A 26,845-nucleotide genomic window follows, 5' to 3' on the forward strand; every position below is an offset into this window, starting at 1 on the left:
CCGGGAACTGCGGCTGGCCTAAAACAGCAGCAATTATCCCAGCGCCTGTCTGGGATGGGCTTTCTCTGAGAGCCAGGCGTGTGGAAAGATGGGAAGGTTACAGCTACAAGTACTGCTCAAGGCCAGTGCCATGCTGTCTGAAACTACTTTTTTTTTTTTAAATTTCCTTGGAACCATCTCCCCCAACAATGTCGTACATAGTCAGAAGTAGCTTTGCCCTTACTGCTGCATATTTCTCAAATATCTTGATTTTTCATGGCTGCTTAGTGTTTAATTTATACTTTAATGGTCTTAAGCTTCCTGTTTAACTTGTCTGGAGACTTCACTATTGCAGAATTACTTTGTGTGGTTAGTAAGACTTGCGAGTGTCTTGGAAGGAAAACAACTTCTAGGAGTAACAAGGAAGGGAATTACAGAGCAGGGAGTAGAGTTGTAGGGAATACATTGCAAAGTAAGTGTTCAAAAGCTGTGCTGTTTTCAGAATGTGCCTGTCAGGCACGAGGGTAGGTCACACAGGTTTACCTTGATGGCAGCACAAATAGCAGATCTACGTGTGAGAGGAGAATAAGCTCTAGGAAGCAGTTAGTGCTTGTTTGTAACTGCTGTCTAAGTGAACCATTTCTGACAAATACAGGCAGGATCAGGTGAAGAATCTCTTCCAAGGTATTCTGGGCCACTCAAGGAAACACATCAAGGACACACAGGTGACAGAGGAGAGGGGGGTCACTGAGGTTCGAACACGAAGCCATTAACCACAGAAACAGTGATTACAGTCCATATCTTACCTGAATTTGTGCATTTGGTCTCATTTGCACTTCCACTTCATAAGCTTAGGATTTAAAATGCCTTTATTTGTTTTGTTCTGTGACTATTTGGGATAATATGATAACATTTCCTAATAATATGATTTCATTTCCTGTGGTGGCCACAGCCAAAACCTGAATTTCCATCACTTAGCTTATTTTTCAGTGGATTTCCTTATGGGGATTCAGCCTCTCTCTGACCTAAAGGTGGCTTTTTGTCACTTGGTTTGCTTTAAATGCTCCCTGTGCCCTTTGTGTCATTTGTCCAGCAAGGACCTTCCCAAGAACTGTGCAGCTCCTTATGCCGACAGCATTTTCTCACTCCTTTGGATGAGTTCTGGACCCTGGAAAAAGGAAAATCCCTGGGAGCATCAGTGTCAGGAGGGTGGCTGATGTGTCTGTGACACGTTCAGTGCTCATTAGGCTGTGACTGCACTGGCGCTAATTAACGAGCACGAGAGCAGCAGGCCGGGTTCGGCCGAGCTCGGCTCGGTTCGGCTGAACTCGGAGCCGCTCTCAGGGTTCGGCTGAGCTCGGTTCTGTTCGGCCGGACTGGGAGCCGCTCGCTGCATTCGGAGCTCAGCTCGGTTCGACCGACTCCGTCATGTTCAGGTTGGTTCGGCTTATCCAGTTCGGTTGGGCTTATCTAGTTCGGTTCGGCTGAACGCGGTTCGTCCCGTTCCGTTCAGTTCACCTGAGCTAAGCTCGGATCGATTCGGCAAATCGCGGCCAGAGTCGGCCCTTCGGGTACGCTCGGCTGTTCTCGGCCACACTCGGCTGTTGGCGGCTCCACTCGGCCACACTCGGCTCTTCGGCCGTACCTGACTCTGCTCCGCGGTGCAGTGGCGGCCGCTGGCAGGGCCCCGCTCCCCGGCCTGAGCCCCGTGAGGGGACAGAGCGCTGGGACAGCCGCCTCAGCCCGGGTCACCCTGTCCCTGCCCGGCCCCGCGTCCCCCGGAGCGCGCCCTGCAGCGCAGAACGCGGCCTTTGGGCCAGGAGCGGGGACAATGCCCTTGGCTCGGCAGCAGCGCCGGGAGGCAGCGGGCGGTGCCCTCAGGTGAGCGGCCGGAGGGGAGGGAGCTGGGCCGGGGGCACCGGGGCCGGGGCACTCACAGGGGGCCGGGGCTGCTTCGGGCGCTGCTGCGTGGGACCCGCTGTGGGTGGGACGGGTCTGTCCCGGGCCTTTCGGCTCTCTGGGATCGTGTTCCGTGGAATAAAGCTGAGGCTCGTCCCAGCTGCGGGGGCAGCGCTTTATTGTGTGAGAAACAAAGTTCACTCTTTAGAATTTTTACACGTTTGTTAAGGGATAAAAGGCAGCGCTGGGGTGCTTGGCTGTTTGCCAGGAGCACCCGGTTACCTTAAACCGTGTTCTCTATATTGTGTTACATTGCAGTGGTGTGAGCATATTCATTATAGTTTATACATATTCAAACAGTCCTTTGAGTTTAGATGTTCTTTTGCTTGGTTTTAACCTTCATGCCATCTTGTGGCTTAAACCAGTATACTTTATTTCTTCCTGTGGTGCCATCCTGTTTTATTTTCACTCCCTCGTTATTTGATAACGAGGGTCAATAAATTTTTCCTTTTTTCTCAGTGCTCTGGTTTCTGTTTCTGTTATCTTGTGTTTCAGATAAGATTGTCCCCAAATGTGGGAAATCACCTAATTATCTGACACCATTTTCTGAGTTCCTTACATGTAAAAGCATTTTAACATTTCACAGTCTCTATTATGCTGCAGTCTAAAATAGTATCTATTACACTGCTATTTATAAAAGCTATGCAGGGCATACATGAACTGACAGATTATACTTTATCAAGAGCAGTAGTTACAGATTGTACTCTCTCAGGATTTTTGTGGTCAATAATACCGTGCCAGAGCTAATAGATAAATGGCAAAGGCAATAACTGCATTTGTTATTTATATTTCTGGGGTGGGCTGAGCTCTGTTTTCCGGGAAGCAGTGGGATGGGTGTCCCTGTGCCCACCCCCCTGGGTCCCAGAGAGAAGCTGCTCCTGTGGCTGCAGCTGAGGGGCACTGGGAAACCTGAACAGTCTTGATGGAAACCGATGCAAAACCAGGTTTTGTTGGGTTTTGGACTTGCCATTTTCCCCTGATCCCTGTGTTTTGCCTTAGGAAACAGGAACTGGGCACCAAGACATTTTGTTACCCTAGAAGGGATGAGTTTGTTTGTATTCCTTTCCTGAGCCACCTGGGACGATTTGGGTCTCAGTTGGCACCTGAGAGCCTCCTTCTTTGTCCTGGGTGGGGTGGTGGCTATCAAAGGGGTAAAAGTTGGAGCAGGAGGGTGGGTGGAGAGGAGAGCAGTGGCTCTTTGGGGATTTGCATCTGGAAAGGGCCCTCAGTTACCTGATGGGAGTCCTGGAAACAGAGCTGAGAGTCCCTGAGCAATGAGGATGGTGCAGCTGGAGTGCTGAGAGTGCAGAGGCTGCAGTGGGTGTTGTCTGCTCGGTCTCCCGATGTCCCATCTCTGATGCTGGGCTGGCACCCAGGCACCTCCCAGGTCTGGACACCCTCAGGGCAGGGGTGGTTTTGAAATGTTTTAAATGCTGCAGCAGCTCCCTCAGCTTGAATGAGTGTGAGGATATCCAGCGCTTCCTTAGGGCTTGGAGCATGGCAAGGGTGCAGGGCTCATGGTCAGTCTTGTTTAAACCCTTGCAATAGCAAAATATTTTAAAACAGAGACTTTGAGGAAATAACATCGGTGAGTCTGTTGCAAGGATAGGTACAAGCTGTCTTTATTAAAGATCCACACTGCTGGATGTTGTGTCAGAGCACTCTGGGGACAGAAGGTGTCCCCAAAGCTTCATTAACCCCTTGTTTTCTGCTGGTAGGGCAGGGTGTGAGCCCAGCCTCGGGGGCTGTGTGGCTCATCCTGCCTGGAGCAGGGACACCCCGTGAGGCTGAGCCACAGAGGTTCAGTTGTTGGAGCAGCTGGGGATCTCTTTGTGCCTGGGAATTGTTGTTGCTGCGTTCCTGTCCCAGCTGCAGGGTTCCCTCAGAGCCTGTGCCCTGCAGCAGCACTGGGAGCTCCTGTGCTGGGCAGGGAGCAGCTCTGGCCTGGGGCTTTCAGTCCCATCAGCGTCCATTGAAATCCAGCGTTTGTTTTACTTCCATCGGCCTTTCTGCTGTGCCACCCTCGGTGCCAGGGGACAGAGCTGTGGGGAGGCTCCATCTCATCTGTACCAAGTGCTGCCAGCGCTTCCAGCAGCACTGCTGGGGCATCAAGGGCTGCCTTTGGAGCCTGGCTTTCACAGAGGGTTACACACTCTGCCCTTCAGCATCCAGCTGCATCCTACAGCTGGATAGTTCAGCTCGCAGGGAGCAGAGTCAGCTCTTGGGCCCAAACCAGGTTTTGTCCCACAGAGAGCGACTGAGCTTCCTGAGGTAGCACACAGATGTGCACTGGCCTTTGGGGCTAATAGTGAGTGCTGCCAGGTGATTGTGATAAGGTTGAGCTGAAGCTTTCTTAGAAAAGCCACCAGCTGTAAGGAGAATCTATGGAAAACAGGTGGTTGGTGCACTAGCTGGTAGTAGGTCCTGGGCTTTTCTTCTTCTTCTCTTTAACCTGTTCTTAAGAGGACCCCAAAACTGCAAAATCGAAAGGAAGGGGGATGTGCGGGTGAAAGTTGCTTTTCATTTTTTGAAGTGTTGCTGTGGATTTTAGTGTGTCAAGTGGCACTACCAAAACAGCATTGGAATAACCAAACTTCAGGACTCTGCACTTAATTCCTTGAATGTGTTTGTGTGGGTGCAGGAAATGCCAAATCCCAAGGCAATTCCATGTCTGTAATTTCAAGTGCAACATCTTTAAAACCAAGTGCTCAGTGTGGGCTTTCCACGTGGATGCAAATGGTCAAAGGCCTTTCTTGTGTCCCAAAAGCAAAAACCCTTTCTCTGTGAGGTTTTGGAGGGGATTCTCTTTGGGATTTCTTGTGATGCAGCATCCTGGGTGTCCCTTCCTTTGTGCAAAGTCCAATGGTAAAGGATGGAATGGCTGACACGTGGGGTCTGGGATAAAAATGGTTCTGTTAAAATTGGGCAGAGAATGCAATAAGAAAAATGAGCATCGTTTCAATGTCTGAAATAGTCAGGAATAAAAGTGCTGGAAAAGGACACGTTTATGTTTGAATTGGTGTCACCTCTCATGGATAAAACCCCATAGTGAGCAATCAGAGCACAAGTATGAGAGCTGGGATCCTTTGACTTCCACAGTGGACTTAATTTTCTTTTTCTCCTCTCTTTCAGGACAGGAAAAATCATCAAACTCCTCCCATCTTTGCCAAAAGCTTTGGTGTTTAAGCAGCCAAAGGCAAGAGGCCTCAGCACCAGGGGTCTGCGCTGGAGGGCTCTGGTCCTGCCCATGCTGTGGGGTGAGTCAGAGGGACACAGGGCTCCTCTTTTCCTCTCTGCTGGGATTAACTGCCATGGGAATGCCATTGCTGACAGCCCAGCCCCAGCTGTGTCTGCTGGAGAAGGGCAGAGGTGAAGAGACAAATGCCAGAGTTCCCTGGGGATGCTGGAGTTGTGGTGTTGGCTGTGCCCTGAGGGGCAGGTTGGGCATTATCTGTGCACCCAAGGACTGCTCTGGGGGTTCGGGAGCTCTCAGTGCATTCCCAGCTCTGCCAGGGCTGGCAGCCGGTGCAGGGCTGGGTGACAGCCTCTGCTCGGGCCGGGGGCAGGCACTGGCCCTGGCACAGATGCAGGGGCAGGGCTGGGAGGATTTGGGAGCAATGGGAGGAGAATGAGGGATGTGCTGGGCACAGTGGTCAGCCTGTGCTCGTGTCAGCACAGCCCTGCAGGGCCCTCGGATCTGGGAACAGCTCCAGCTCTCCTGGTGCCCAGGGATGGGCTCTGAGGGACTGGGTTTACCTGTGGCTTTCCAGGTCAGCAGGAACAAGGGCAATGTGGTGCCAGAGCTGTGGCCCATCCCATCAGGCTGTATTTCCCTCTGGGAAAGCAGAACAGTCTCTGGGCTGAGGTGAGTTTCCTGCAAGTGCTTAGAATCCAGGGAAAAAGGAGTTCAGGAATTGCATCTGCTGCTTGGAACAATGCCTTAGGCTTGCTTAGTTTGTGTCTGTGAGAAGTGGGCTTTGGGCTGGAGAGGTGCTGTTGGCAACAAAAGATGGAATCAATCCTCTCCAGGGATGTGCAGTGAAGGACTGAGTGGGAGGGAAGGGGAGTATTTAGAAATGATATCAGCATTTCTCCCAACATTGGGGTGCAGCAGTGATGGGGGTGGTTGGGTTTGCTCTGGGCCTTGTTATTCCTTGTGCAAGTTTTCAATTCTGTTGCATGATTTACTGTTCAGTGCCTTTCTAACAAAAACTGACAGAAATTTAGGTTTAGGATTAGAACTTAGGTCCATTCACTGCAAAATCTTGCCAAGGCTGGAGGACTGGGATGATGGCTGCTCTCAGCAAAGGTCACTTATTAATGCTGTGTCAGATTTCCCTCAGTACTGGGCAGGAAAGGTGAGGGTTTGGATCAGGAATTCTGCAAACAAGGCCTGGGTGATTGTTGATTTGTTTTGTTTTTCAGTGAGCCAGGGCTGGCACAGGGAATCGTGCAGGTACTGGTCTGGCACCGGAGCTGCTGCCCTTTGGAGCCATTTTAAAGGTATGATCACTGAACATTTTGGGGGCTGTTTTCAGAACTCCTGTCCCCAGCCCGTTGCTAACCCTGGGACATCTGCTCTGGTTTCAGGCTGTCCTTGCTGGAGCAGCCTGGTCCCTGCCATCCCCAAGCCCTGAGACACAGAGGGAGCCCTGTCCCAGGTGGCCTTTGGCACCTTGTCAGGAATGTGGCAGCAGCCCCGGGAGCAGGCTGGAGGTGAGAACTGGGTGCTTGAAACTGAGGAGTGCTTATCTGGGGCTGGGGGGAAGGGGGAGGAGTTTCCATCCCCCCTGGAGCTTTCCTGCTGGGATGGGGCAGCACAGGGAGCAGAATTAATTGTGCACCTCCCACGGGCATTGCTGGCCTTGGTGTCTGTGTTGTGCTATCAGACTGTGGCACTTTGCTGCTGTCACTGCCACTGCCACCCCAGCTGGGGGCTGTGCCCTCCTGCCAGCCCCACACAGGAGCTCCAGGTGTGCCTCTGTGCTCTGTTGGGAGCGTTTGCTGGGAATGTGCCTCATCCCTGGGAGTGTCCCTTTGTCCCTGGGCTGCCAGACAGAGCTTTGGGCTGCTCAGGCTCAGGGTTGGATTGCCAAAGGCCCTGAGAGGGAGCAGCACAGGGAGGGTGCTCAGAGAGGGGCTGGCAGAGCCCAGCTGGCAGGCTGTGCTGGGTGCTGCAGGTGGGTGTGTGTGCACTGCAGGGAGCGAATGTCCCCTTCCCTAACCAGCCCTGCAGATCCCAAGGGCTCCTAGAGCAGGATTTTATCCCTTACTTCCCTTTGTGGAAATTCATTCTCCAAATTGCCACGAGCAATTCTTGGATTTCTCTAGGAGAAAACCTCCCAGCAGAGACAGATTGCAATGGAGGCCAGAGTTGTGTTTGGAGCAGGGAGTGCTGAGAGCTGTGTCTGCCTGTGCTGCCACAGCCTGACCACAGCCACATGGAACAGCCTGGGCAAAGGGACTGGGGGAATTGCTGATGCCCCAGTGAGAAGAACACAAACTCACAGCCATTCAGCCTGACAGTCCCCTCCACCCAGAGCTCAGCACACATCCTCAGAGGTAAGTCCAGCAGCTGAAGGAGCAAAAAACCCCAAAAAACAGAAGAAAAAGGTGATTTATTTTGCTCTAAAGTTATTTCAAGTTGTTATTAAAGCCTAACCAACATTTGCTCTTGATTTTGGTTGGGTGAATAACGAGCAGTGGGCATAGATGATGCCATTCATGTAGCTGAAAACCTGGTGTAATCTAGAGGGGATACAAGAACTGTTTGTGTAGGAAAATGTGAGGGGATGTCAGGGGGAGTGAGGTGGCATTTTTGAGGGAATTGCTGAGGTCATTGAAGGGAGACCAGCAGACAATTTCCCTGGGAAATCTGAGGCCCCTGGGGCCCACAGCCAGGACTCTCCAGGGCTAAGGGGTCAGCACTGGAGACTCACTGTGTCCTCCTTCCTTGGCAGCAGCCAGCAGGGAAGGGAGAAGAGGATCCCTGTACGATGAGGCTGGAGAGAGCGAGCAGAGGAGCAGCCTCGGGCTGGAGAAAGACAAAGGGACCAACATGGTGTCACCAGGGCACCTGTGAGGAACAGAATGGACACTTGGAGGTCACATGGAGGTGAGGAGTGGATGGTTTGGGGCAAAATGTGAGTTAATCTATAGGGAAATAAGTATGGGATATTTAGGAGGGAAAAGCTGAGGTGATGAGTTCACCCAGCCTGGCACAAGGTGTGTTTGCACAGGCTGGGGCCAGAGGTGAAGGTCAATCCAAAGCCAGCCCTGCTCAGCCTCTAAATCCCAGGATAAGTTGTACAGGCTGCCCACTGAGGGATTAAAAATACATAAAAATGAAACCAAGAGCATTAATGAGAATCCTGGGAATCCCATTAACTTGTTGTCAGAACTCCTAACACAGTTTTGAGCTTTGATGACAAGAATGCATTTCTTTATTTGGATTATTCACTGTGTGGGATATGGGGTTTATTTGGATTTTAAAGCCCTCATGGTGGCCCTGACACTGCTCAGGAGCTGGTAGGAAAAGCAGAGTCAGAGCTCCTGGCAGGCACAGGGATGCTTTCCCCCATAGTGGATTGTGGAGGAATTGTCTGGGACCTGGATTGTCCCTCTGGGTGATGCCACTTGCTGTGGTTTGTATAATTCTGTTCATTTTATTCCCAAAACTTCCCAGCCCAGGGGTTTGAGCTGACAGGGCAGGACAAAGATTGTTCTCTGTGTGGTGCCCAGATTTGGGGTTCCCTGTCAGCTGTGCTAGATCTGATGAATTATACCCATAGCCCCAACTTCCCTGCTCCATTGCCACTGCAGTAACCTCACAGTGCCCCATGGAGTGTGGGTATTCCCATGCAGAGCTGCTGCCTTGGACAGCAGCTGTGTCAGGAGCCAGCAGAGCTTCCAAGGAGGCTCAGCAGCACAGGGACAAGGACAGGGTTCTATTCCATAGAACTGGCTATTTAGAACCCTCACCCCAATGGTGTCCCTGGGCTTACTGGACAGAGCTGCCTGGAATGGAGCTGATTTCACCCCCCTGAGCTCCAGGATGGAGAAGATGCAGTTGGTGTTTTAAAGCAGGAGAAGGCAGTGGCCAGATGTGCTCCCAGCCTGTGCTGAGGCAGCCCCTGTGCCCAGGTGGGGACATCTCTCCCTGCAGAAGCTCAGCTCCTTTCAGAGCCTCAGCAGTGGCCTCTACAAATTCTTTTCTCTCAGGAAAGGGATGTGCATCTCTGTCTTCAGCACACCTCCAGTGGGACCTACCTGGGAAAGCTTTCCATGACATCTGCACTTCCAGCTGGATCCCTGGAAAACTCCAAACTCCATCCCACTGATTTTCAGGTATCTCTGAGGGCTACTGCCTGGGATTTAATATCTGTGGGGGAAGATTGCCTTGGCTTTAATGCTGCTGATGGATGATGGCCTCAGGCTGGGGAGGAGGGAAGGGATTTGGGGTGGCTGGGACATAGCTGGCAGCTGTGTGGCAGCTCTGAACCAGGAATTGCTGTGTGAGCCCCTCTGCAAAGGGCCCTTGCCTGCATTCCCAGTAATGCCAGCTGCTCCTTGGGGTCCTTCTGGGCTGTTGGTGGTCTCTGTCCAGGCTGAAGCATTTCCATGTGCCTGGTCAGAGCAGCCCCTGGCTGAGGAGCCACGGTGCAGGCACAGCTCCTCCCCTGCAGATCCCAAAGACACGAGGTGCTGCTTGCCTTTCAGGAGCTTCTGGCCTCCTCCTGCCCTGCGCTCCCAGCCAGCTGGGACACACTGAGGGAACACCAAGGAGCATCGCTGGCAGCGAGCAGGAGACCCCGCGGCCTCTGGGCCTGGACTCAGCAGCCAGCATCATTTTGACCTGGCAACGCTCACCTGCAGGAAAGTCCCCCACCACTCTCCAGAAGAACTTTGGCCACAGAGCAAGGTAACCCTCAGGACTTGTGTTGTTCCTGGGGAAACAAAGGGACATTGTGTGAGCACATTTACAGCTGCTGGGTAAATCCTGGAAAGGGCAGAAAAACCAGGGTTATGGGGAAGAGTTTGGTGCTGACATGTTGGGTGCCAGCCAGTTCTGCCCTACAGCCATTGCAGGGGCTGGTGTGTAAAGCAGCATTAGCAGGAGGGAAGGAGCTGCATTTGTAGAGGAGTTCTCTTACTGGCAGCAGTCATTCCCATCCCACACAGGACCTTTGGAACAACCCTGGGATTGGCTCAGGTGTTTGGAGCAGGGTGCTGAGAAGGCCAGAATTCCGTGTTCCATGTGTAGCTGGGCAGTCACTTCTCAGCATTTAACTTGATGATCCTCACAGCTTTGGAAATAAAGAACAAATAGTTTTCACTGTTTTTTTTAACACTGGGGGTTTTTTCCTTGTATTTCCCTGGGGCTCTAGTCCCACACCAGACACACCCACACCAGAGCGGGAGCAGCAACAGCTCGGCCCCAGCAGCTATCCCAGAGCGGCTGCTCCCGGTCGGGGCGCTGCAGCCCCCGGGGGTGCAGACACGGAGAAGGGGCTGCGGCGCTGTGGCTCGTAGGGGAGTGCGGTGCTTGTGGGGTTACCGGGCCGGGGGGCCTGCGGGGCGGCGCCAGCCGCAATCCAGAGGCTGCTCCTGGGAAGCATCATCTTCCTGGTGGGCATGGCAGTGGCACAGCACCGGTTCCCTACCGCCGCAGCCAGAGCAGCAGCGCCTGTCTCAGAGTGGCTCTTCCCGCGGCGATACCGGTTCCATCCCAGCCCCAGTGCCACCTCGATCCTCCGGCCCCGACACCTGTACCCTGCCCACCGAGAAAGAAGCGGATCGGCCTGGCTTCCACAGGAAATACCGGCAGGACCAGGACCCGAATCCCCGGGACCAGATCCCGGTCCCACCTGAGCGCCTTGGACCCCGCGCAGCACCAGCAGGAGCCCCCGATCCGGATCCCTGCACAGCGCTCCGACCGACACTCCCGCCGCATCCCGAGATGAGCATCCCCTGCAGAAAGCGGGATAGGTGCGGATCCGCCGGGATTTATGGGCGGGCGGGGTGCGGGGGGGGGGGAGGCGGGGCCCCGGGGGCGGGGCCGGCACAGGTGTGAGAGACCCCAGTGCGGCTGCGCGTGCCGGGGCCCGGGGGGATTTAAGGCGCGGGGAGGGCCTGGCGTAGCCATTTGATCTTGAAGGGGATCCCGGGCGGGAGGGGGTTAGGGTTAGGACGGGCTCCCTCCGGCGGAGGGGGCGGTGCCTGGGGGCTAACTCCCCCCGGACGGGGGGTGGTTGGTGGTGGGAGGACTCCAGGGGATGGCTATGTATATGTGGCAATTCTTTTTTTTTTTTTTTAATGTGTATTCACGCTGCAGAGTGACCTGCTCGCCTCTGTTTCCCCCTTCCCCCCTACCCGCCACACCCCCCCCTGCCCCACCCCTCCGGGCCCCGGTCCGGAGGAGGGAGTCCCCGAGAGGGGGCCGGGGCGGGACCATGTCCGGAGAAGGGGTCCAGGGGAGCGAGCGGGGCCTGGATGGGGAGTTACCCTCTCAGTCACCGCCCCCTTCCCCGGACCCCCTCCGGAGGAGGGGGCCCTCCCCGACCCCCCCCTCAGGGACTCCCTCCTCCGAAGCGGGCCCCTCCCAACCCCCCTTCCACCAACCCCCTTCCACACCCCCTTTCCGGACCCCCTCCGGAGGAGGAGGGCCCCCCACCTCAGGCCCCCCCAGTGTGATGTTGGGAAAGCCGGAGCCCGGCGGTGTGGGCGGTGTGTTGGACTGCAATGGGGGCACCCGCAGAGCGGGTCCGGCCCCGTGTGGGGACCCCAGCGAGGGCGGGGTCGCCGGGCTCCGGCCCTCAGGGCTTTATTATTGCCCGGCACCCCGAGCCCCGCGGCTGCGAGGAAAGGAGGAGAGGGGAGGACGGGGAGACAGGAGAGATGGGGGAGGTGAGGACGGGAAGGGAGAGGGGTCGGAGTGAGGAGGGAAGCGGGAGAGGAAGGGAAACGCCGGGGGCGGGGAGAAGAGGGACGGTGGAGAGAGGAGGAATAGAAGGGAGTAGCGGGAAAGGGACAGAACGGGAATGAGTAGGGGGGGTCGGGTTTGGGAGGAGAGGAAAGGACCGTTTCAGGGGGAGAAAGAGAGGGAATACGCGGAGAAGGAAGGAGGGGTAGAGAGAGGGACTGAAGGGGAGGCCGAAGCCTCCGCGCCTTACCTGCAGAGCCCGCACAGGGAGCTCCCGTCCGCTCCGTGCTCTGAGTGAGCAAATGGCGGCCGAGGGAATTTCCGGGGTCTAAATCACCTCGGCCCCGCCCCGCGCAGCCGCCCTGGGGCCCCGAGCACCTGAGCCACGCCCGGCCTGCACACCTGAGCTGGTAGCGCCCCTTGTGCCGCCCGGCCCCGCCCCCTTCACCGCCCGGCTCCGCTCCTGGCACCGCCCCATGTTCTGTCAGGTCCCGCCCCTGGTACCGCCCCCTGTGCCCTCAGGCCCAGCTCGCAGTGCCGTCCGGCCCCGCCCCCCGCACCGCTGTCCCGCGGCCACGCGGGGGCGCTGCGCTCGCACCGCGCTCCGTGTCCGCCAGAGGGCGCCCTGCTGGGTCCCGGCCCCACACGGCGGCTCCGCCTCCGCACCGGGGAACGGCCGCGATCCCGTGCCCGCGGCCATCCCGGGCCCGAAACCGATCCCGGGCCGGTGCCGCTTCGATCCGCCCGACGGGGGAGAGGCGGCACCGCCCGGCACACCCCAGCGGCGCTCTGCCCCCCGGCCACGGTGGCGGTGGCACCGTCGCAGCGCCCCGTGCCCGCTCTCCGTGGCCCCGCCTCCCTGTTTCCCCCGGTCCCGGGGCCATCGCTCGGGAGCCTCGCTCGGCGCTGTGCGAGCCCCGTCCGACGGCTGCTCCCGCCGGGGACCGCTCGGAGCCCGGGGCGCTGCGGCCGGGCCGTGACCGTGGCCCGGGGTGCGGGGGCCGAGCGCTGCCTGGGTCTGCCGGGCGGTGCCGCCTCTCCCCCGTCGGCATCGGGACCGGGATCGGTATGGGGCGGGAGGAGCCGCTCCGGGCCCGACGTTGGGACCGAGTCCCGCTCCCGCCCCGGAGGGGCGGCGGGGAACCGGGCGGGACAGCGGCGGCCGCTCCCCGGTGCAGACGCGGAACCGCGGCCAGGACCGGGCCCGGCGCGGGGGCTCCAACCCGCACCGTGTGCTCGGGGGGCGGCCCGGCCTGTGGGCGCCGCCTCCCAGCTGCCCCGGCCGTGACATGAAAGTTTGATAAGGAAGAGTTAATCCAGGAGAGGAGGCTATTCCATGAGTCCCTAATTATTTATTTTCAGCTTTCACACATAAATCATCAAGAACAGAATGTGGTTATCTCCTGCATCAGCAGGATTTGGTCCCGAGCTGCAGCTCACTGTCAGTGCAGATCCCTGGGAGAAAAACCCGGGTTCTTCCATAAAAACCAGCTCTGTCTTCGTCCCAGGGGTGTGGTCTGAAAGGGAACATCTGGCCTCAGGGGGAGTGCAGGGTGCGTGGGGAGGCCGGGTGGATTTGGTGGCCAGGGGTCTGTCCTGGTTTAGGGAAAATTTGAGAGAGAATCTCCAAAAGGGGGCCCCTCCAGGCAGCAAACCCACATGGCCCCTCCCCCCAACCGGTTCAGGAAGAATTCCTCAGAGAGAAGAGGAAAGAACCTGTTTATTTAACAGGCACAGCACCCCCAAGCACACAAAATGAACAATACTGGGTGACACCACTCTTTCACCGCTCTGAAAAAAGATGAAAAATTCAGAAAGTCTTTCTTGGGGGTGGTCGCTTTGTTATCAGTCCCTCCGGTGCTGGGGTAGCTGCTGCAGGCCACAAGGTGCAGACTCTTGGTGTTCCCAGGTCCCAGTCCAGAGCAGGTTCAAGTAGGTCCAAAAAAAGGAAAGGAGAAACAGTCCAGGGACTGTTTGGATTGTTTAGCTAAACTAGCTAATGAGCAGAAGCAAGATCGAGAGCAAAGCAAAAAGCAAAAGAAAAAAGCAAAAGCAGCGCCATATACTGCACCGTCTCGGTGTCTCGCCAGCCGTGGGGGAGCAGCTGATAAGAAACCAAAACAAAACTTGCACCCTTCTGTGACCATGTTCACAGGGGTTCTTGGATGAGGGAAGAGACGAGAATGTTGAGTCAATGATCAGAAGGCTTGATTTATTATTTTATTATTTATATATATATATATATAAGTATATATATATATATATACTACATTATAACTATACTAAAAAGAAAAGAAAGGAAAAAGTTTTCTCAGAACCTTGCTGAGCTAAGACTAGAATAGAATGATAACAAAGGCAGCTCTCTCAGACTCTGTCCGAGATAGCTCCGTCTTGATTGGCCACTAATTACAAACATCCAAGAGGGGCCAATCACAGGTGGACCTGTTGCATTCCACAGCAGCAGATAATAATTGTTTACATTTGTTGCTGAAACTTGTCAGCTTCAGCAGGAAAATCCTAAAGAAAAGATTTTCAGAAAAAGATGTCTGCGACACCCTTCAGAGCCAGTCTTGAAGGCACAGAACAGGATATCCAGCACAAACAGAACACACGGATGGGGATACAAGCATCATAACGTCACCCTAGGACAGGGTCTCACTGCAGCAGTTGGATCTCCATCCTTCCCTCTTTGCTTCCCTCTCATCAATTGCCCAGGCAGGACTAATGAGGATCACTTCAGCTGGATCTTCTCCTCTTCCTCGGCTTCTCTTAGGACCCTAGAAGATGATAAGATGCTGAATTTTCATTTTTCTAGGGACAAAGGGAAAGATGCACTGTAGGGAGAGCTCTACAACAGTCCCAGCAAAAGTCTGGGATGGGGCTGCAAAGCAGAGACCCCAACCCAGCAGTGGCAGGAATGAAACCTGAGGTGCAGCCTGGAGCTGAGCTTCCAAGGATAACAACCGGCATTTCCCAGCAGCACCAGTGGGTTTGGGGTGCTGACATCCCAAAAAAAGTGTGTCTCCTTCCTCAGGATGAGATAGTATCCTAAGCACACAGGGCTTTCCACTCACGGGGTGCATGGAGTGCTTTTCCTCCTCTTGTTGTCGGTGTTGCTCCCAGCATCCCTCACAGATCCCAAGGTTTCAGGGCCACCCATCCCTGTTTGTCCAAGTTAATGATTCAAACTGTCTGGATCTCTGAGGCCCTGGCAGCCAGGCCCCAGGGGGCAGGCCAAGGATGCTTGCCCTTTGGGGTTAATCATTCTCCCAGCTTTTGACCCTGCCTCCATAAAAACCCCAGGATGGGACTCCTGGTGCTGCTTCCCAGCAGGAGGAGGAGAGCCAGCTCCAGCATGAGGGCAGCCCTGGCCCTGCTGCCGCTCTTGGCCGCGGCACAGGCCTTACACCGAGGTAAGAGAGGTGGTCCCGGGGCTGTGCTGGCCCTGGGATGAGGGGCATGGAGATGGGGCCTCAATTCCAGAGGTTTTCAGTGGCCTCCCCTCTCCCAGCCTGCAGCCAAACCACTGGGCAGAACCAGAGAGGGAAGGGAAAGGCTGGGAGGATGGGTTGGGATCCAGGATGCCACTGTGGGGTGATGCTGGAGGAGGTGGGATGGAGAGAGGACAGAGCCACAGGGACTGGCATTTTCCTTTCTAAAGGAAAATAGGATTTCCTGACCCCCCCTTGGGGAGCACCATTCCTGTGCAACACTCACCTCTTGGTGGGAACGATGCTCTGCCATCCTTTGCTGCCTTCTCAGCCCCTCAGGGAATTCCCCCAGCTGCCAAAAACCACCTAAAACTTACCTCTCCCACATGGCTTTGTACAAGTGAACAGAAATGCCACAAGCTGGGACCGGGAGCCGATGTTCCTGCTAGGAAAGAGACACAATTTTTCCTTGGCTTCCCCTTTTCTGGAACCCCCTGCCTTCACCCTGTTCTTCCCTTGCCACCAGAGGGATGTGACCCTCAGAGTGATGGCCCAGAGCCCTGGGTTTTGGGGAGGTGACCCTGCCCCAGGCTGCAATCCCAGGGAACACCGGGATCAGTGTTTACCCTGCTGCTGCCAAGGTCTGGCCCCACAGAGTCGGATGGGAATCGATCCTGTTTTTCCAGGGAGGGCAGCACTGCTGGGAGTGTTTTCACTCCTGGCTGCCCCGTGGACCTGGCCCCAGATGGTTTCCCAGCCCTTATGGTTTCCAGACCCTGCCAGAAAATCAAACCCCACATATTCCATGCTCCAAACCTGCCATATAATTTACCTGTAGCTCTCCCAGCTCCAGAGAGGGTTTTCTCCCTGCCCCTTTCCCTGGCTGCAGAGCTGGAGCAGCAGCCTGGACACCAGGGGTGCTACTCCCAGACTGGCTGTGACAACATCTCCCCAGGGGCCACCTGGAAAAAGTGGTGGAAAAATTGGAAAAAGAAGTAATGGAGTGAAAAAAATGAACAAACCCCAAGTGACTAAAGCAGTGTGTTCCGTGGTGACAGAGCATTCCTTGCTCCTTACTCACAATTCCTCCTTCTCCTGCACTTTCAGGGAAAGCTTATGTCCGGGAGAAGGTCTGCCAGGAGTACAAGATCCTGGGCAAGGAGAACTTCAGAACCCTGTAGGTACCTCCTGCTGCTGATGCCCTTCCAGGAGCCTTGACACCTGAGCCAGGAACAGAAAACAGTAAATAAAAATCATGGAAAAGGGCAGATGGATTCAATTCATCAAAAAGGGGAGATGCAATTCAACCCCTGGTGTCTGATTGCTTTTAGCAGGAGAAAAGTTTGATTCCTTGTTGAATTCCTCAAAAAAACCAATTAAGCACCTAAATGATTAAGAATTCTCACAGAGCTCTCACACACAGTCCCCTGTAAGTGACAGCCCCCAGCCTGGTAGCTGTTCCAGTTCTTTCCTGGCTGTTTTCCAAGGAATATGCTGTGATTTCTCTCTGCACCACGGCCAGCACTGTTAAACCCATTTGAGCAGAACAGTCCTGTGAGGTGATTTCTGATTGAAGATAAAGGCTCACCTGGCTCTCCCTGTCTTTGCTGCCAGGACCATCATTTCCACCAGCCGGAAATATTCCAACGGCACCTTCCAGGAGATCGGCCACCTCGTCCGGGAAATCGTCTCCCTGGCCGAGACCTGCTGCGCCGATGGGGCCGACCCCTCCTGCTATGACGCAGGGGTGAGCCTGACCAAAAACATCCAACAGACCCCAATAATGGGTAATGGGCGATGGCACGGCGTGGCCATAACCTCCTGTCCCCCCTCCCGCAGTCCACGGCGCTGTCGGATAAATCCTGCGGGGCGGACTCGCCCTTCCCGGCGCACCCCGGCGCGGCGCGGTGCTGCGGCCAGCAGGGGCTGGAGCGCAAGCTGTGCCTGGCCGCCCTGCGGCACCCGCCCCAGCCCCTGCCCCGCTTCCTGCAGCCCTCCGACAGAGAGCTCTGCCACGCCTTCCGCCTGGAGCCCCGGGAATTCGCCGACAGGTGAGCCAGGCTGCGCCCGGCTGGGTGCTGGCACCGGCCTGTGGCATGGGCTGACAGCCTGAGGGGGTGCCTGGAGAGGGTTCCCATCCCTGAAGCACCTCAATGCCCCCAAACCCCACTTACACTCCCGATTCCCTGATCCTGAGGTGCTGGATCTCCTTAACCATCTCTGTCACAGGTTTCTTTATGAGTATGCCAGCAGCTACAGCCAGGCTCCCCTGCCTGTGCTCCTGGCCTCCACCACCACCTTCCTCTCCATGGTCTCCACCTGCTGCATCTCCCCTGCACCCACTGCCTGCTTCCTGAAGGAGGTGAGACCCCCATCCTCACTGCCCAGGGAGCCAGGCAAACACTGTGCTAATTTCCACTTCCATCCTCTATTTGTGGCAGAAACTGGAGAGGAAAACCCTCTCCCTACTCACCCTGACGTCAAACCGGATCTGCTCCCGCTTCTCGGCCTATGGCAAGGACAAAGCCAGCTTCAGGTACGGGGGGAAATGGCCTCTCCATCCTGGGACAGGGCTCCTCTCTCCTGCTGCAGATCCTGTTGGCAGGCAGCATTTAGGAAAACAAGCTTTAATTCTGCTGTGGATCCCTGCAGTTGCCCCGTGCACAGCACAGGCACAGAGCAATCCCTGCGCTCCCCATCCCCTGAGGGCCCTCCCTTACCCTGCTCAGAGCTGATTCCTGGGAGGGGGATCCAAGCTCCCAGCCCCACTCACCCTGTGCTCCCCAGCTCCCTGGCCTTGCTCGCTCAGAAGATTCCCACTGCCTCCTTCGAGGAGCTGCTGCCCCTGGCTGAGGACGCTGCCGAGGTGGCTTCCCAGTGCTGTGACTCCATGGCCGAGGACTGCATGCAGAAGAAGGTAGGAGGGGCTGGAGCCCAGCCCAGAGCAGCTCCAGTAGGAGCTCAGGAGGCTGAGGGCACCTGCACAGGCCCTGCTCCCTCTCTGCAGCTCTTGGAGCACACGTCCAGAGTCTGCTCGGCACTGTCGGCGCAGGACAGGCGCTTTGCCGCCTGCTGCCAGGGGAAAAACCTGATGGAAAACCATTTCTGCATCCTGGCCATGCCCCCAGCCCCAGCTACCAGGCTGCCAGAGCCACCAGAGCCCACCAACAACGAGCTGTGTGCCAAGGAGGGGGCTCTCCACGCCACCAGGTGAGCAGGACCCATGGCAGCTAGGGGGCAGTCATGGAATAAAACCATTTAAGCTGGAAAAGATCCCTAAAATCACTGAGTCCAACCAGTTCCTGACCCTGTTCCGTGCTTAGGTTATTATGGGGATAACCAGGGGAACATCCTCAATTCCCTCTGGGGAATTGAGTGCCATCAGGGGCTGCACAAAGATGCCAAAAGCAAGCCCCATCCCAGTCTGAGCAGCAGCCACAATGAGAACTCACCTGAGCTCTCTCATTTCCCACTCCAGGTTCCTGTTTGAGCTGGCCCGGAGGCATCCCAACCTCCCCGAGGCCGTCCTCGCCAAGCTCTACGACTCCTCTGGGAAACTCCGGGAGGAATGCTGCTCCTCCAAGGACCCCTCTGCCTGCTGGGACAGCAAGGTGAGTGGTGTGGGGGCTCATCCTGTTCCCCCTCATCCCAGTGCCCCCCAAATCCCATCCTGGTAACTCGTCCTCTCTGCCCCCAGCGCCAGCGGATCGCAGCAGAGCTGTTCCCCTTCCTGGCAAAGGCCGACCAGCTCTGCGGGCAGTACCACAAGCTGCCTTTCCTTGAGTTCAAGAAGAGGTGAGCCTTTCCCTTCCCCCCCACAAAAAACCCACCTGGGTAGGTTTTTTTTCTCATGCAATCAGAATCCGTCCATAATGCTGAGGATGCCAAACCGGGATGCACCAGGAGCCGCGTGGCTCCGCTTCCCGCTGTAACTGCGCTCCCCATCGCAGGCTGCGGGACAGTCTGGCCCAGCCCGAGCCCGAGCCCAGCCCGGCGCCGCTGGAGCAGCTCCTGGAGCAGCGAGCATCTTTCGCCTCCTCCTGCTGCCTGTCGGACGCTCCGCCGCTTCTCTGCGCTTCCAAGGTAGGGCCGGGCCCCTCCTGCCCCCCGCGGGGCCGCACCTGCTCTGGGGCTGCCCCTCGGCTCTTCCCTCCTTCCCCAGGTCACCTCGGAGCTGGGGGAGCTGTGCCAGGGAGATTCCTGCCTGCTGGGATAGGCTGCTGGTGCAGGGATCACTTCTCCAGGGATCGCGCACCGATGGAACAGGGACACGAGGCGGAGCTCGGGAACACCGGGAACGTCCGAAGGGAGCATCGGGGAGCTGGGCTGGACGTCCGGCAGATGGGAGGTGTCACCGAGCCCACAGTTTGTGTTCCTGCAGCCAAAATAAAGACAAAAATGCCCTGCAGTGCGGCTGGAAAGGCTTTGTGCACCCTCGGGGCCGTGGAGAGGGTGGGAGAGGGGCCCAGATTCACCTCCGAAGGTAGGAACAGGTCCCAGCCCTGATCCTGGGAGATAAAGCTATAAAAACTAAGGAAAACCAGGGAAAAGTCTCATCAAATGCCCCTAAAGACAGCAATCTGTGGCTATTGGGGTATCCAGCTACGTGGAAGCATCAGCACCCTGAGAGGGGCACCCTGGGCACCCCCAGCCCCCCACCTGCCCAGGTGAGCCCTCCCCAGCACAGGGGGGCGGATTTTGGGGGTGGTGCAGGCAAAAGAGCCCCGGGTTGGGATGCAGGAAGATGGCAAAACCAGCCCAGGAAAGCAAGAAAATCCCCCGAGGCCAGATGTGGCAGCTTTGTGTGCAACAAAGGGAAGGAAGGACATGGGGACACCTGGTGTGCAGAGATGAGCCAGAGCGATAAAATGGAGCCAAACCCAGGAAGAACTCCCTGTTCAAGGCAGCTTGTCCCTTTTCTGGGGAGCACTGGCAGTCCCTGGATCACTGATGAGTTGCCCTGGAATGTGAGAAACAAGATGGATTTGGCTGGCACCATCCCTGTCCATCTCCTGCCAGAGCCCCTCTTATCGTGGGGTACAGCCCTGGACAGAAAGCAGAAACTGGTTTTAGTTTGGTTTTGGCTTTTACTTTTTTCCCCAAGGATCCCACTGGCCTGGGACTAGACCTGCTGATGCCAAGGCACTGGATCCACCCACCACCCTCATGTCACAGCCCGCCTTTGGCATTTATTTTCCAAAATATTAATTGCCAATTGTTTCTAATTCTTTCCAATTAATAAGTTGGGTTTCACCTTGTTCTGTTGGGGTGGGTGACCCACACCTCATTGCTGTGCTCAGGTTTGCATCCTTCACATTCCAGATGGGCAGGGTAAGGGCTGACAATTCCAGTGACCCTCTGGGATTCCAAGGAAAACTGGGGAAATGCCATTAAGCCAGCCAAGGATATCTCTGCCAGGTGACACCATCACTGCTTATGGGGGGAAAAGCCACCAAAAAAAACCTCAGCTGCTGTTCAAAACAACACAAATCATAATCCTCCTACCAAAAACACCAGATTTCCTTGGAAAGTTCAGGCTGCTCCTGCCTGATGCCAGCCAGCATCACCTCCCCAGGGATTCCATCCAGTCCTTGCCAGCCTGGGCATAAACCAGTTGGCTTTCCCACTCTCTGTTCTAGCTGGGATTTTTATTTGGTTTTTTTTATGGCAATTTTTTTTTCCAGCTCTCATTCCTCCTGCCCTTAGCCCAGTGACACAAGGTGGATTCACCTCCTGCCTTTTCATCCCATCACCTCTCTGACCCATTCCCAAAAATGTAAAGGAAGCAGCAAAGTTCCTGACTTGGTTGTGTGGGTTTTTTTTTTTAAATTCCCAGCCTTAGTGCTCAGCACAACACCTCCTGTCCAGTCTGTCTGCTCCCCAGGAACTCATCAGGTTAAAGCAGGAATTCAGTGGCAATGCAGGAATTCCAGGGTGGCATCCAGGGAAGCATCACTTCACTACAACCAGAGAATGTGGGGTTGCCATGGGAAAAGTGAGGATTACCTAAAGCACTGAAAACCCAGCACTGAATAAAACAGATCCAACATTCACCTGGCCAGGGCTCCATGAAGCATTATAAAAAACCTGAAAGTGCTTTATCCACCTCTGAGGCCTGCAGGGCTGCTGACTTCCCAGAGCCTGCTTTTCCCAGCCCATTTGGGCCTGCAGTATTCCAGCCATCAGCTTCAACCCCCCAAAAAACAGACAGGAAAAAGTCTCATACCTCCTTTTCATTTTATTGGTCTCCCAGACTGTATACAGCACATTCCCAAAGCAGCAGCAACCATTTTTTCCTCTTGGCTTGGCTCCCCCCAGGCAGGCCCAGCAAAGCCTGAGGATAAAGAGCCTTTTATGGGGGGGGTGACCTCACAAGTGCTGCTGCCTCTCAGCTCACACCAGGGCTTCCAGCAGCTGCGTGGAATTGAGAATCCACCTCCCCAACCTGGACCCTGCTGAAGCAGGTGCCCAAAACAATGTCCCCTGGCACCTCAGGGCTGTGCTCCTTGCCTGGGTACGGGGATGAGCCCTCCACAGCCCCGTGGCATCGTCTGGGCACCAACACCTCCCCAGGGACTGGCACCACTGGGGTGGTCACTGGGCCCCGGTTGGAGCGGGAGCTGCTCCCGTGCTGGGAATTGGGAGCTGCAGGGGCCCCGCGGCTCCACTGCATCCCCACCTCCAGTGGTACGGCCTGGGTGGCACCAGGGACACCCGGCCCCATCCCGGGATGCCGATGGATGGGGTGCCCCCGCAGAGGGTCGGTGCCCAAACCCACTGCCAGGGACACGGGCACCCCAGCGGGCACGCCGGGTTGTGGCGCCCTCTCGTGGCCATTGCGGGCACTGCAGGCGGGCCGCCCCCGCCCCAGCTCAGTGTCGCCGTCTGGCGGCCACGGTGCGGCAGCGCAGCCCCCGGTGCCTGCCCGGGCAGGGTCCGGACCGCAGCTCCGGGCACCGCAGCCCGCAGCGCGGGGCTACGGGAGCCAACGGCCCCGGTTCACCCAGTTCTTCCCCTGTTCTCACCTGTTTTCCACTGGTTTTTCCCGGTTTCCCTCACCCACTCCCTCCCCTCTCCCGCCGGCTGTCGGGAACCGGGAGGACGCCCGGGGACGCTGAGCTTGGCTCGGTCCCTGCGGGGAGGCGCGGTGGCAATGGGAGCACCTCCAGCACAGCCTCCAGGCCGCCCGGGACGGGACCCGAACCCAGCAGAGCCCCTTGGACCGGGAGCAGGACCGGGAGCGGGAGCGGAGCCGGGCCCGGAATCGGGACGGAGGCGACGGCGTTGTGGCGCCCTCGCGTGGCCATTGCGGGCGCTGTAGGCGGGCGGCCCCCGCCCCAGCTCAGTGTCGCCGTCCGGCGGCCACAGTGCGGCAGCGCAGCCCCCGCGCCCCAAGGACATCGGCGACACCACTGGGGACAACTTTCCGTCACCCCTTTATTCAAGCCGCCGCACGCTTTAGCCCTCGCCCATGCAGCCAGCCGCTGCTGCCGTCCGGGACCCGCCCGCAGGTACCGGGAGCTCCTGCGGAGAGAGCAGAGCCCATCGGTATTGTCACCCATCCCAATGCGGGGCTCCCGTCGCACCGGCTCTGTCGCCCCCCCGCTTCCCTGCACCTTCACGCGATGCCCGTTTCCCGCACATCTTCACTTCTGGAAGGTCCGTCCTTGTTTAGCGTTTCCATCTCTTCTGCCTTCCTCTTCCTACGCTGCCTCCGACAGTGGCTTGACGGGGGGGGGGGGGGAGGGGGGGGGGAAATCATAAAAACCAACCAACCAAACAAAAAAGAGGCAGAAGGGGACATGGCAGTGATGCTCCTCCCTCTCCCTCGGCTTTTACCCTGCAGAAGATCCCCAGGGGATCACACCTGATTTCCAGCCCCAAAGGAATGTCTCAGGCACCTCCCAACACCTGCAGGACCAGGTCCCACCAGCCTGGGACAGCCCCAGTTCAGCCAGCCCGAAGCCAGGGGAGTCGGGCAGGATTTACTCCCCCTTCCCTTTCCCTTTCCCTTCCCGCCCCGTTCCCCCACGTACTGGCTGCAGAGGCAGATGCCAACAACGAGGATGATGAGGGCGGCAATGGCGACGATCAGGGAGATGATGACGATCTGGCCCTGGTCCCCTCGCAGGTAGAACAGATCCACTCTCTCGCAGCGAGCCCCGGTGTAGCCCCGCTCGCACCTGCCCAGGCACAGGGGAGGCACAGGGCGGTCCCAAAAGCTGCCGTGCTGCCCATGCCCCCCTCACGCCGCTTTCCCGGGGGAGACGGGCGCAGCATCCCGCGTGTGTGGCCGTGTCCCCACCGCGGGTGACTTACACACAAGCGGGGGCCTGCTCGGCCACGAGGAAGCGGCACCTGCCCTTGACACAGTAGTGCTGGTACTCCTCCGGGCACCGCGAGAAGTGGCCCTGCCGCCGCGGCTGCGTGCCGTTCCCTGCGGTGACAAGGACGGAGAGTGGCCCCAGAGGGATGACAGCTCTGCCCAGAGACAGCAGCGCCCCTGAGCCGCCGCATCCCCACAGCAGCTCCGAGCCCGCCCGGCCGCAGCCAGCGGGGGTGGCACGGGTGTCCTTGGCACAGCGATGCCACACGGCTACGCTAGACACAACACCTGTTCATCCGCCATCCTGGCCCTCTCTCCCGCTCCCTTACCTGTGCATGCCTTGGCTGTGCCGCAGCTGAGCCCCTCCGTGCCGTGCCCGGCCGTGACGTTGGTATCGGCGCCCACGCAGCTGAAGAGCGCCAGGCCTGGAGGGCAGCGGAGGCAGCTCAGAGGGGGACCCCCAGCAGCGCCCAGCACTCCCAGAGCCACAGAGGGGGCGCTGGCAGCGGGTTCTGCAGCTGGGCCCGCGGCCCCCCTGCGCTGGCGGCATCAGCTTTTCCCCAGGGCCGGGAGAAGGGAGAGCCGCTCCCCGCCCGCTGCCTCCACCCAGCAACGCCCGGCACGGAGCTCTGCGAGCCAGCCTGGTGGGTTTTGGACCACACAGCCCGGCCAGCTGCTGCTCTGCCTGGGGAGGATGCAGGAAGGCATCCCCAGGGAGATCCGGACTCATGGAATCACTGATGGATTTGGGCCGGAAGGGGCTGTAAAGTTCATCCAACCCTGCTGCCACGGGCAGGGACACCTTCCACTAGCTCAGGTTGCTCCAAGCCCTGTCCAACCTGCCTTTGGACACTTCCAGGGATGGAGCAGCCACAGCTTCCCTGGCAACCTGTGCCAGGGCTCCCCACCCTCCCAGGGAAGAATTCCTTCCCAGTATCTAATCTAAACCTGCCCTTTGTCAGTGCGGAGCCCTTCCCCTTTGTCCTGTCGCTCCGTGCCCTTGTCACAAGTCCCTCTGCAGCTCTCTTGGCGCCCCTTTAGGCACCGCGAGGTGCTCCGAGGTCTGCCCGGAGCCCTGCCCAGCCTGGGCAAGGGGAAAGGGGGGGGAAAGGGGCCACCCCGCTCTCCCCGTGGCCCCGCGGGTGAAACCGAGCCGGTCGCGTCAGAGCGGCGGTAACCGGATCGCTGGCATACCAGCCCTGACTCAGCACGGCCCCGCTCCCGCCCGGCCCTCCCCGGGGATTCACCGGCCGAGGCGGCACCCAGGGAGCGGGGACAGGTCCTGCCTGACCGACAGGGCCCGGGTGGCTCCCGCGGAGGTGGCTCCCGAGGAGGGGCTGTGCCATCCCGTGTGGGGGCACTTGGAGGCTTCCCAGGGAGCGGAGAGTTTGCACAGCCAAATCCTGGCAGCCTGGTCTCCCGCTCCCTGTTTCCTCATCTGGCACCTTGGCAACAGCGGTGGGAGCTGCCCCGAGACTTCGGGTCCTCCCCGTCCCCCAGCGGGGACATTCCCGGCGCACACGTCCCTCCTGGCTATATATAGCCAGCATCGCGCTGCGGGTGCCAGCGCCCCGAGAGAGCCCTGCGGGGGGAAAGGGAGCCCACCGCCCCACCCAGAGGGTGGGAGCTGCCTGTCCAGAGCCAGGGATGAGCCATGGGGCGGCTGCAGCCCGGGATGCAGCTGTGGGCGGCGTGGGCACAGCCGGGACAGGCAGGGAGGGAGGCAGGGAGGGAGGCTGACTTCACTCGCGGTGACCGAGTTCACAGCTCGACATGGAAAGATCCCCACCAAGCCGAGCTCCCCACCCTTATTGCATCCAGATGCGGAGTTCTGGCACCCTCCGGGCTGGCAGCCCCTCGGCAGGGCCGCCCTGGCGGCAATGCCAGCCCCGGAGGAGGGGGCTGTGCCCACCCACGGCCGCACCGCGGCACCCGGAGGCTGCAGGTGTCAGCACCCTCAGCTCCCTGATGCCCTGGCTGCGCTATCTCGGGCTGAACCCTCTCCTGAACAGGCAGAGATAACCCAGGGAAGCATCCCAAACACTGGATTGTTTTGCTGTTGCCACCCCCACGCTCTCCCGGGAAAGCCCAGACCGTAGGGGAGCAGCCAGCCAGGACGGGGCCGTGCTCTGAGGGGACACACCGGCCCCAAACCAGGTCGGCTACCCTCGGCTTCCTCCTGCCAACACAGGTTTGGCAGGTTTGGCCAAGTGCTGTGGCACCAGCCCTGCCAAAGGGCCAAACCCAAGCTGCTCCCTGCGGAGAGAAAAGCTCGCCCGAAATCCCAGTGCCGGGGAGGATTCCCTGCCAGGGAGGGTCCCAGCTCCCAAGCCTGGCTGTGGTTATTTCCTGGCAGCCATCAGCACACACCTGTCTGCAGCTGCCTGCTTCCCAAAAACTTAGGAACTAACACGGGAATTTAATGCTCACACACTTGTTGAAGAGGTACTGCCCCCCTGCCCCGGCATCCCACATTCCCACCGCTGCCAAGGATGGCCGCGGGACACCCATCAGCAGTGTCCCTTCAACAGGTAGCAAAAGCATCCCGGTCCTGCTCCAGAATCCAGCCAGGTCATCCTGGCCCCCACGCTGGCCCCAAGGGATTCAGGGATTCAGAGGCAGCAGGAGAGCAATGGATTGGAACGGTGGGGAGATCCAGGATGGAACCTGGGGGCACAGGGGGAGGCCAGGGACAGGGCTGGGCATAGAAGAAGGGCTGGCATGGATGGGATTGTCCAGGGGGGCACAGGGAGCCACTGGGATGGGACAGGGACAGCACCAGGATGGGATGTAAGAGGGGGGAACACAAGGGTGCAGCAGAAAGGGACCCGGGGAGCAGCAGGATGGGATGGGGGAGCACCAGGACAGGCGGGGGGAGCACCGGGATGGCACCGGGAGGCAGGTGCAGGATCATCAGTCTGGGAGCGGGAAGCAGCGGCACCAGAGAGAGACGGTGCCGGGACAGGGTGTGACACCGCGCAGGGCGGGAAGCACCGGGCCGGGACGGGCAGGAGCAGCCTGCCAGCCGCTGGGTATCCCGGGGCGGGCAGGTGGCGGGGCAGGGGGACGCCCGTGCTTACCGGAGGCGAGGGCCAGGCAGAGCAGCAGGGTACCGGGGCCGCCGCCCGGGGCCGGGGCCGCCGCCGCCTCCATGCGCGCCGCCGCCTCCTGCCCGGTGCCCGGTGCCCGGCAGCTGCGGCGGGGCGGGACGGGGGCGGCCGCTCGGGC

General features: G+C 58.1%; 2 protein-coding genes and 2 long non-coding RNA genes across 9 annotated transcripts; 2 read left to right on the forward strand and 2 right to left on the reverse strand.

Annotated features, from left to right (window-relative positions):
• Window positions 1–1,541: 1,541 nt before the first annotated feature.
• On the forward strand, window positions 1,542–10,957 carry LOC118686005 (uncharacterized). Of its 6 annotated transcripts, none has more exons than XR_008508357.1 (9): window positions 1,554–1,860; window positions 5,071–5,195; window positions 5,709–5,803; window positions 6,364–6,441; window positions 6,529–6,654; window positions 7,270–7,500; window positions 7,899–8,053; window positions 9,160–9,285; window positions 9,658–10,286. It is a non-coding gene; the product is annotated as an uncharacterized LOC118686005 (long non-coding RNA). The 6 variants fall into 6 exon arrangements; XR_008508355.1 differs by lacking the exon at window positions 5,709–5,803 and adding an exon at window positions 10,610–10,957 and having other exon boundaries at window positions 1,560–1,860; window positions 9,658–9,859; XR_008508354.1 differs by lacking the exon at window positions 5,709–5,803 and having other exon boundaries at window positions 1,561–1,860; window positions 9,658–9,859; window positions 10,120–10,286.
• Window positions 7,537–12,204, reverse strand: LOC118686009 (uncharacterized). Its single transcript, XR_004980088.1, has 6 exons — window positions 12,111–12,204; window positions 10,806–10,908; window positions 10,092–10,711; window positions 9,808–9,884; window positions 9,208–9,319; window positions 7,537–8,014 (listed from the first exon to the last, which is right to left on the reverse strand). It is a non-coding gene; the product is annotated as an uncharacterized LOC118686009 (long non-coding RNA).
• Window positions 12,205–13,560: 1,356 nt separating this feature from the next.
• On the reverse strand, window positions 13,561–26,770 carry BTC (betacellulin). The gene is made up of 13 exons (XM_054514554.1): window positions 26,698–26,770; window positions 23,947–24,042; window positions 23,611–23,728; window positions 23,328–23,474; window positions 22,908–23,015; window positions 19,122–22,815; window positions 18,744–18,886; window positions 18,065–18,192; window positions 17,765–17,886; window positions 16,880–17,044; window positions 16,373–16,512; window positions 16,124–16,253; window positions 13,561–15,736 (listed from the first exon to the last, which is right to left on the reverse strand). The coding sequence occupies exons 1-5, from the start codon at window positions 26,768–26,770 to the stop codon at window positions 22,910–22,912; spliced, it is 540 nt and encodes a 179-aa protein (XP_054370529.1). The 3' UTR covers window positions 13,561–15,736; window positions 16,124–16,253; window positions 16,373–16,512; window positions 16,880–17,044; window positions 17,765–17,886; window positions 18,065–18,192; window positions 18,744–18,886; window positions 19,122–22,815; window positions 22,908–22,909.
• GC (GC vitamin D binding protein) lies at window positions 15,165–19,699 on the forward strand. The gene is made up of 12 exons (XM_036381908.2): window positions 15,165–15,273; window positions 16,399–16,468; window positions 16,906–17,038; window positions 17,131–17,342; window positions 17,521–17,653; window positions 17,733–17,827; window positions 18,079–18,208; window positions 18,299–18,501; window positions 18,770–18,902; window positions 18,989–19,086; window positions 19,242–19,374; window positions 19,454–19,699. Exons 1-12 carry the CDS (start codon window positions 15,165–15,167, stop codon window positions 19,505–19,507), a joined length of 1,503 nt encoding a protein of 500 aa, XP_036237801.1. The 3' UTR covers window positions 19,508–19,699.
• Window positions 26,771–26,845: the final 75 nt, after the last annotated feature.

Source organism: Molothrus ater, chromosome 4 (assembly GCF_012460135.2).
Source record: "Molothrus ater isolate BHLD 08-10-18 breed brown headed cowbird chromosome 4, BPBGC_Mater_1.1, whole genome shotgun sequence".
Lineage (NCBI taxonomy): Eukaryota > Metazoa > Chordata > Aves > Passeriformes > Icteridae > Molothrus > Molothrus ater.

Bases quoted from the DNA above. Each gene is read 5' to 3' on its own strand.
- BTC (XM_054514554.1), bottom strand. From the start codon at position 26,770: ATGGAGGCGGCGGCGGCCCCGGCCCCGGGCGGCGGCCCCGGTACCCTG. The intron at 23,729-23,946 runs GTAAGGGAGCGG...TTGTCACCGCAG, and splicing joins CACAGCCAAGGCATGCACAG to GGAACGGCACGCAGCCGCGG. The intron at 23,475-23,610 runs GTAAGTCACCCG...GTGCCTGGGCAG, and splicing joins GAGCAGGCCCCCGCTTGTGT to GTGCGAGCGGGGCTACACCG.
- GC (XM_036381908.2), top strand. From the start codon at position 15,165: ATGGGACTCCTGGTGCTGCTTCCCAGCAGGAGGAGGAGAGCCAGCTCC. The intron at 17,039-17,130 runs GTGAGCCTGACC...CCCCTCCCGCAG, and splicing joins CCTCCTGCTATGACGCAGGG to TCCACGGCGCTGTCGGATAA. The intron at 17,343-17,520 runs GTGAGCCAGGCT...TCTCTGTCACAG, and splicing joins CCCCGGGAATTCGCCGACAG to GTTTCTTTATGAGTATGCCA.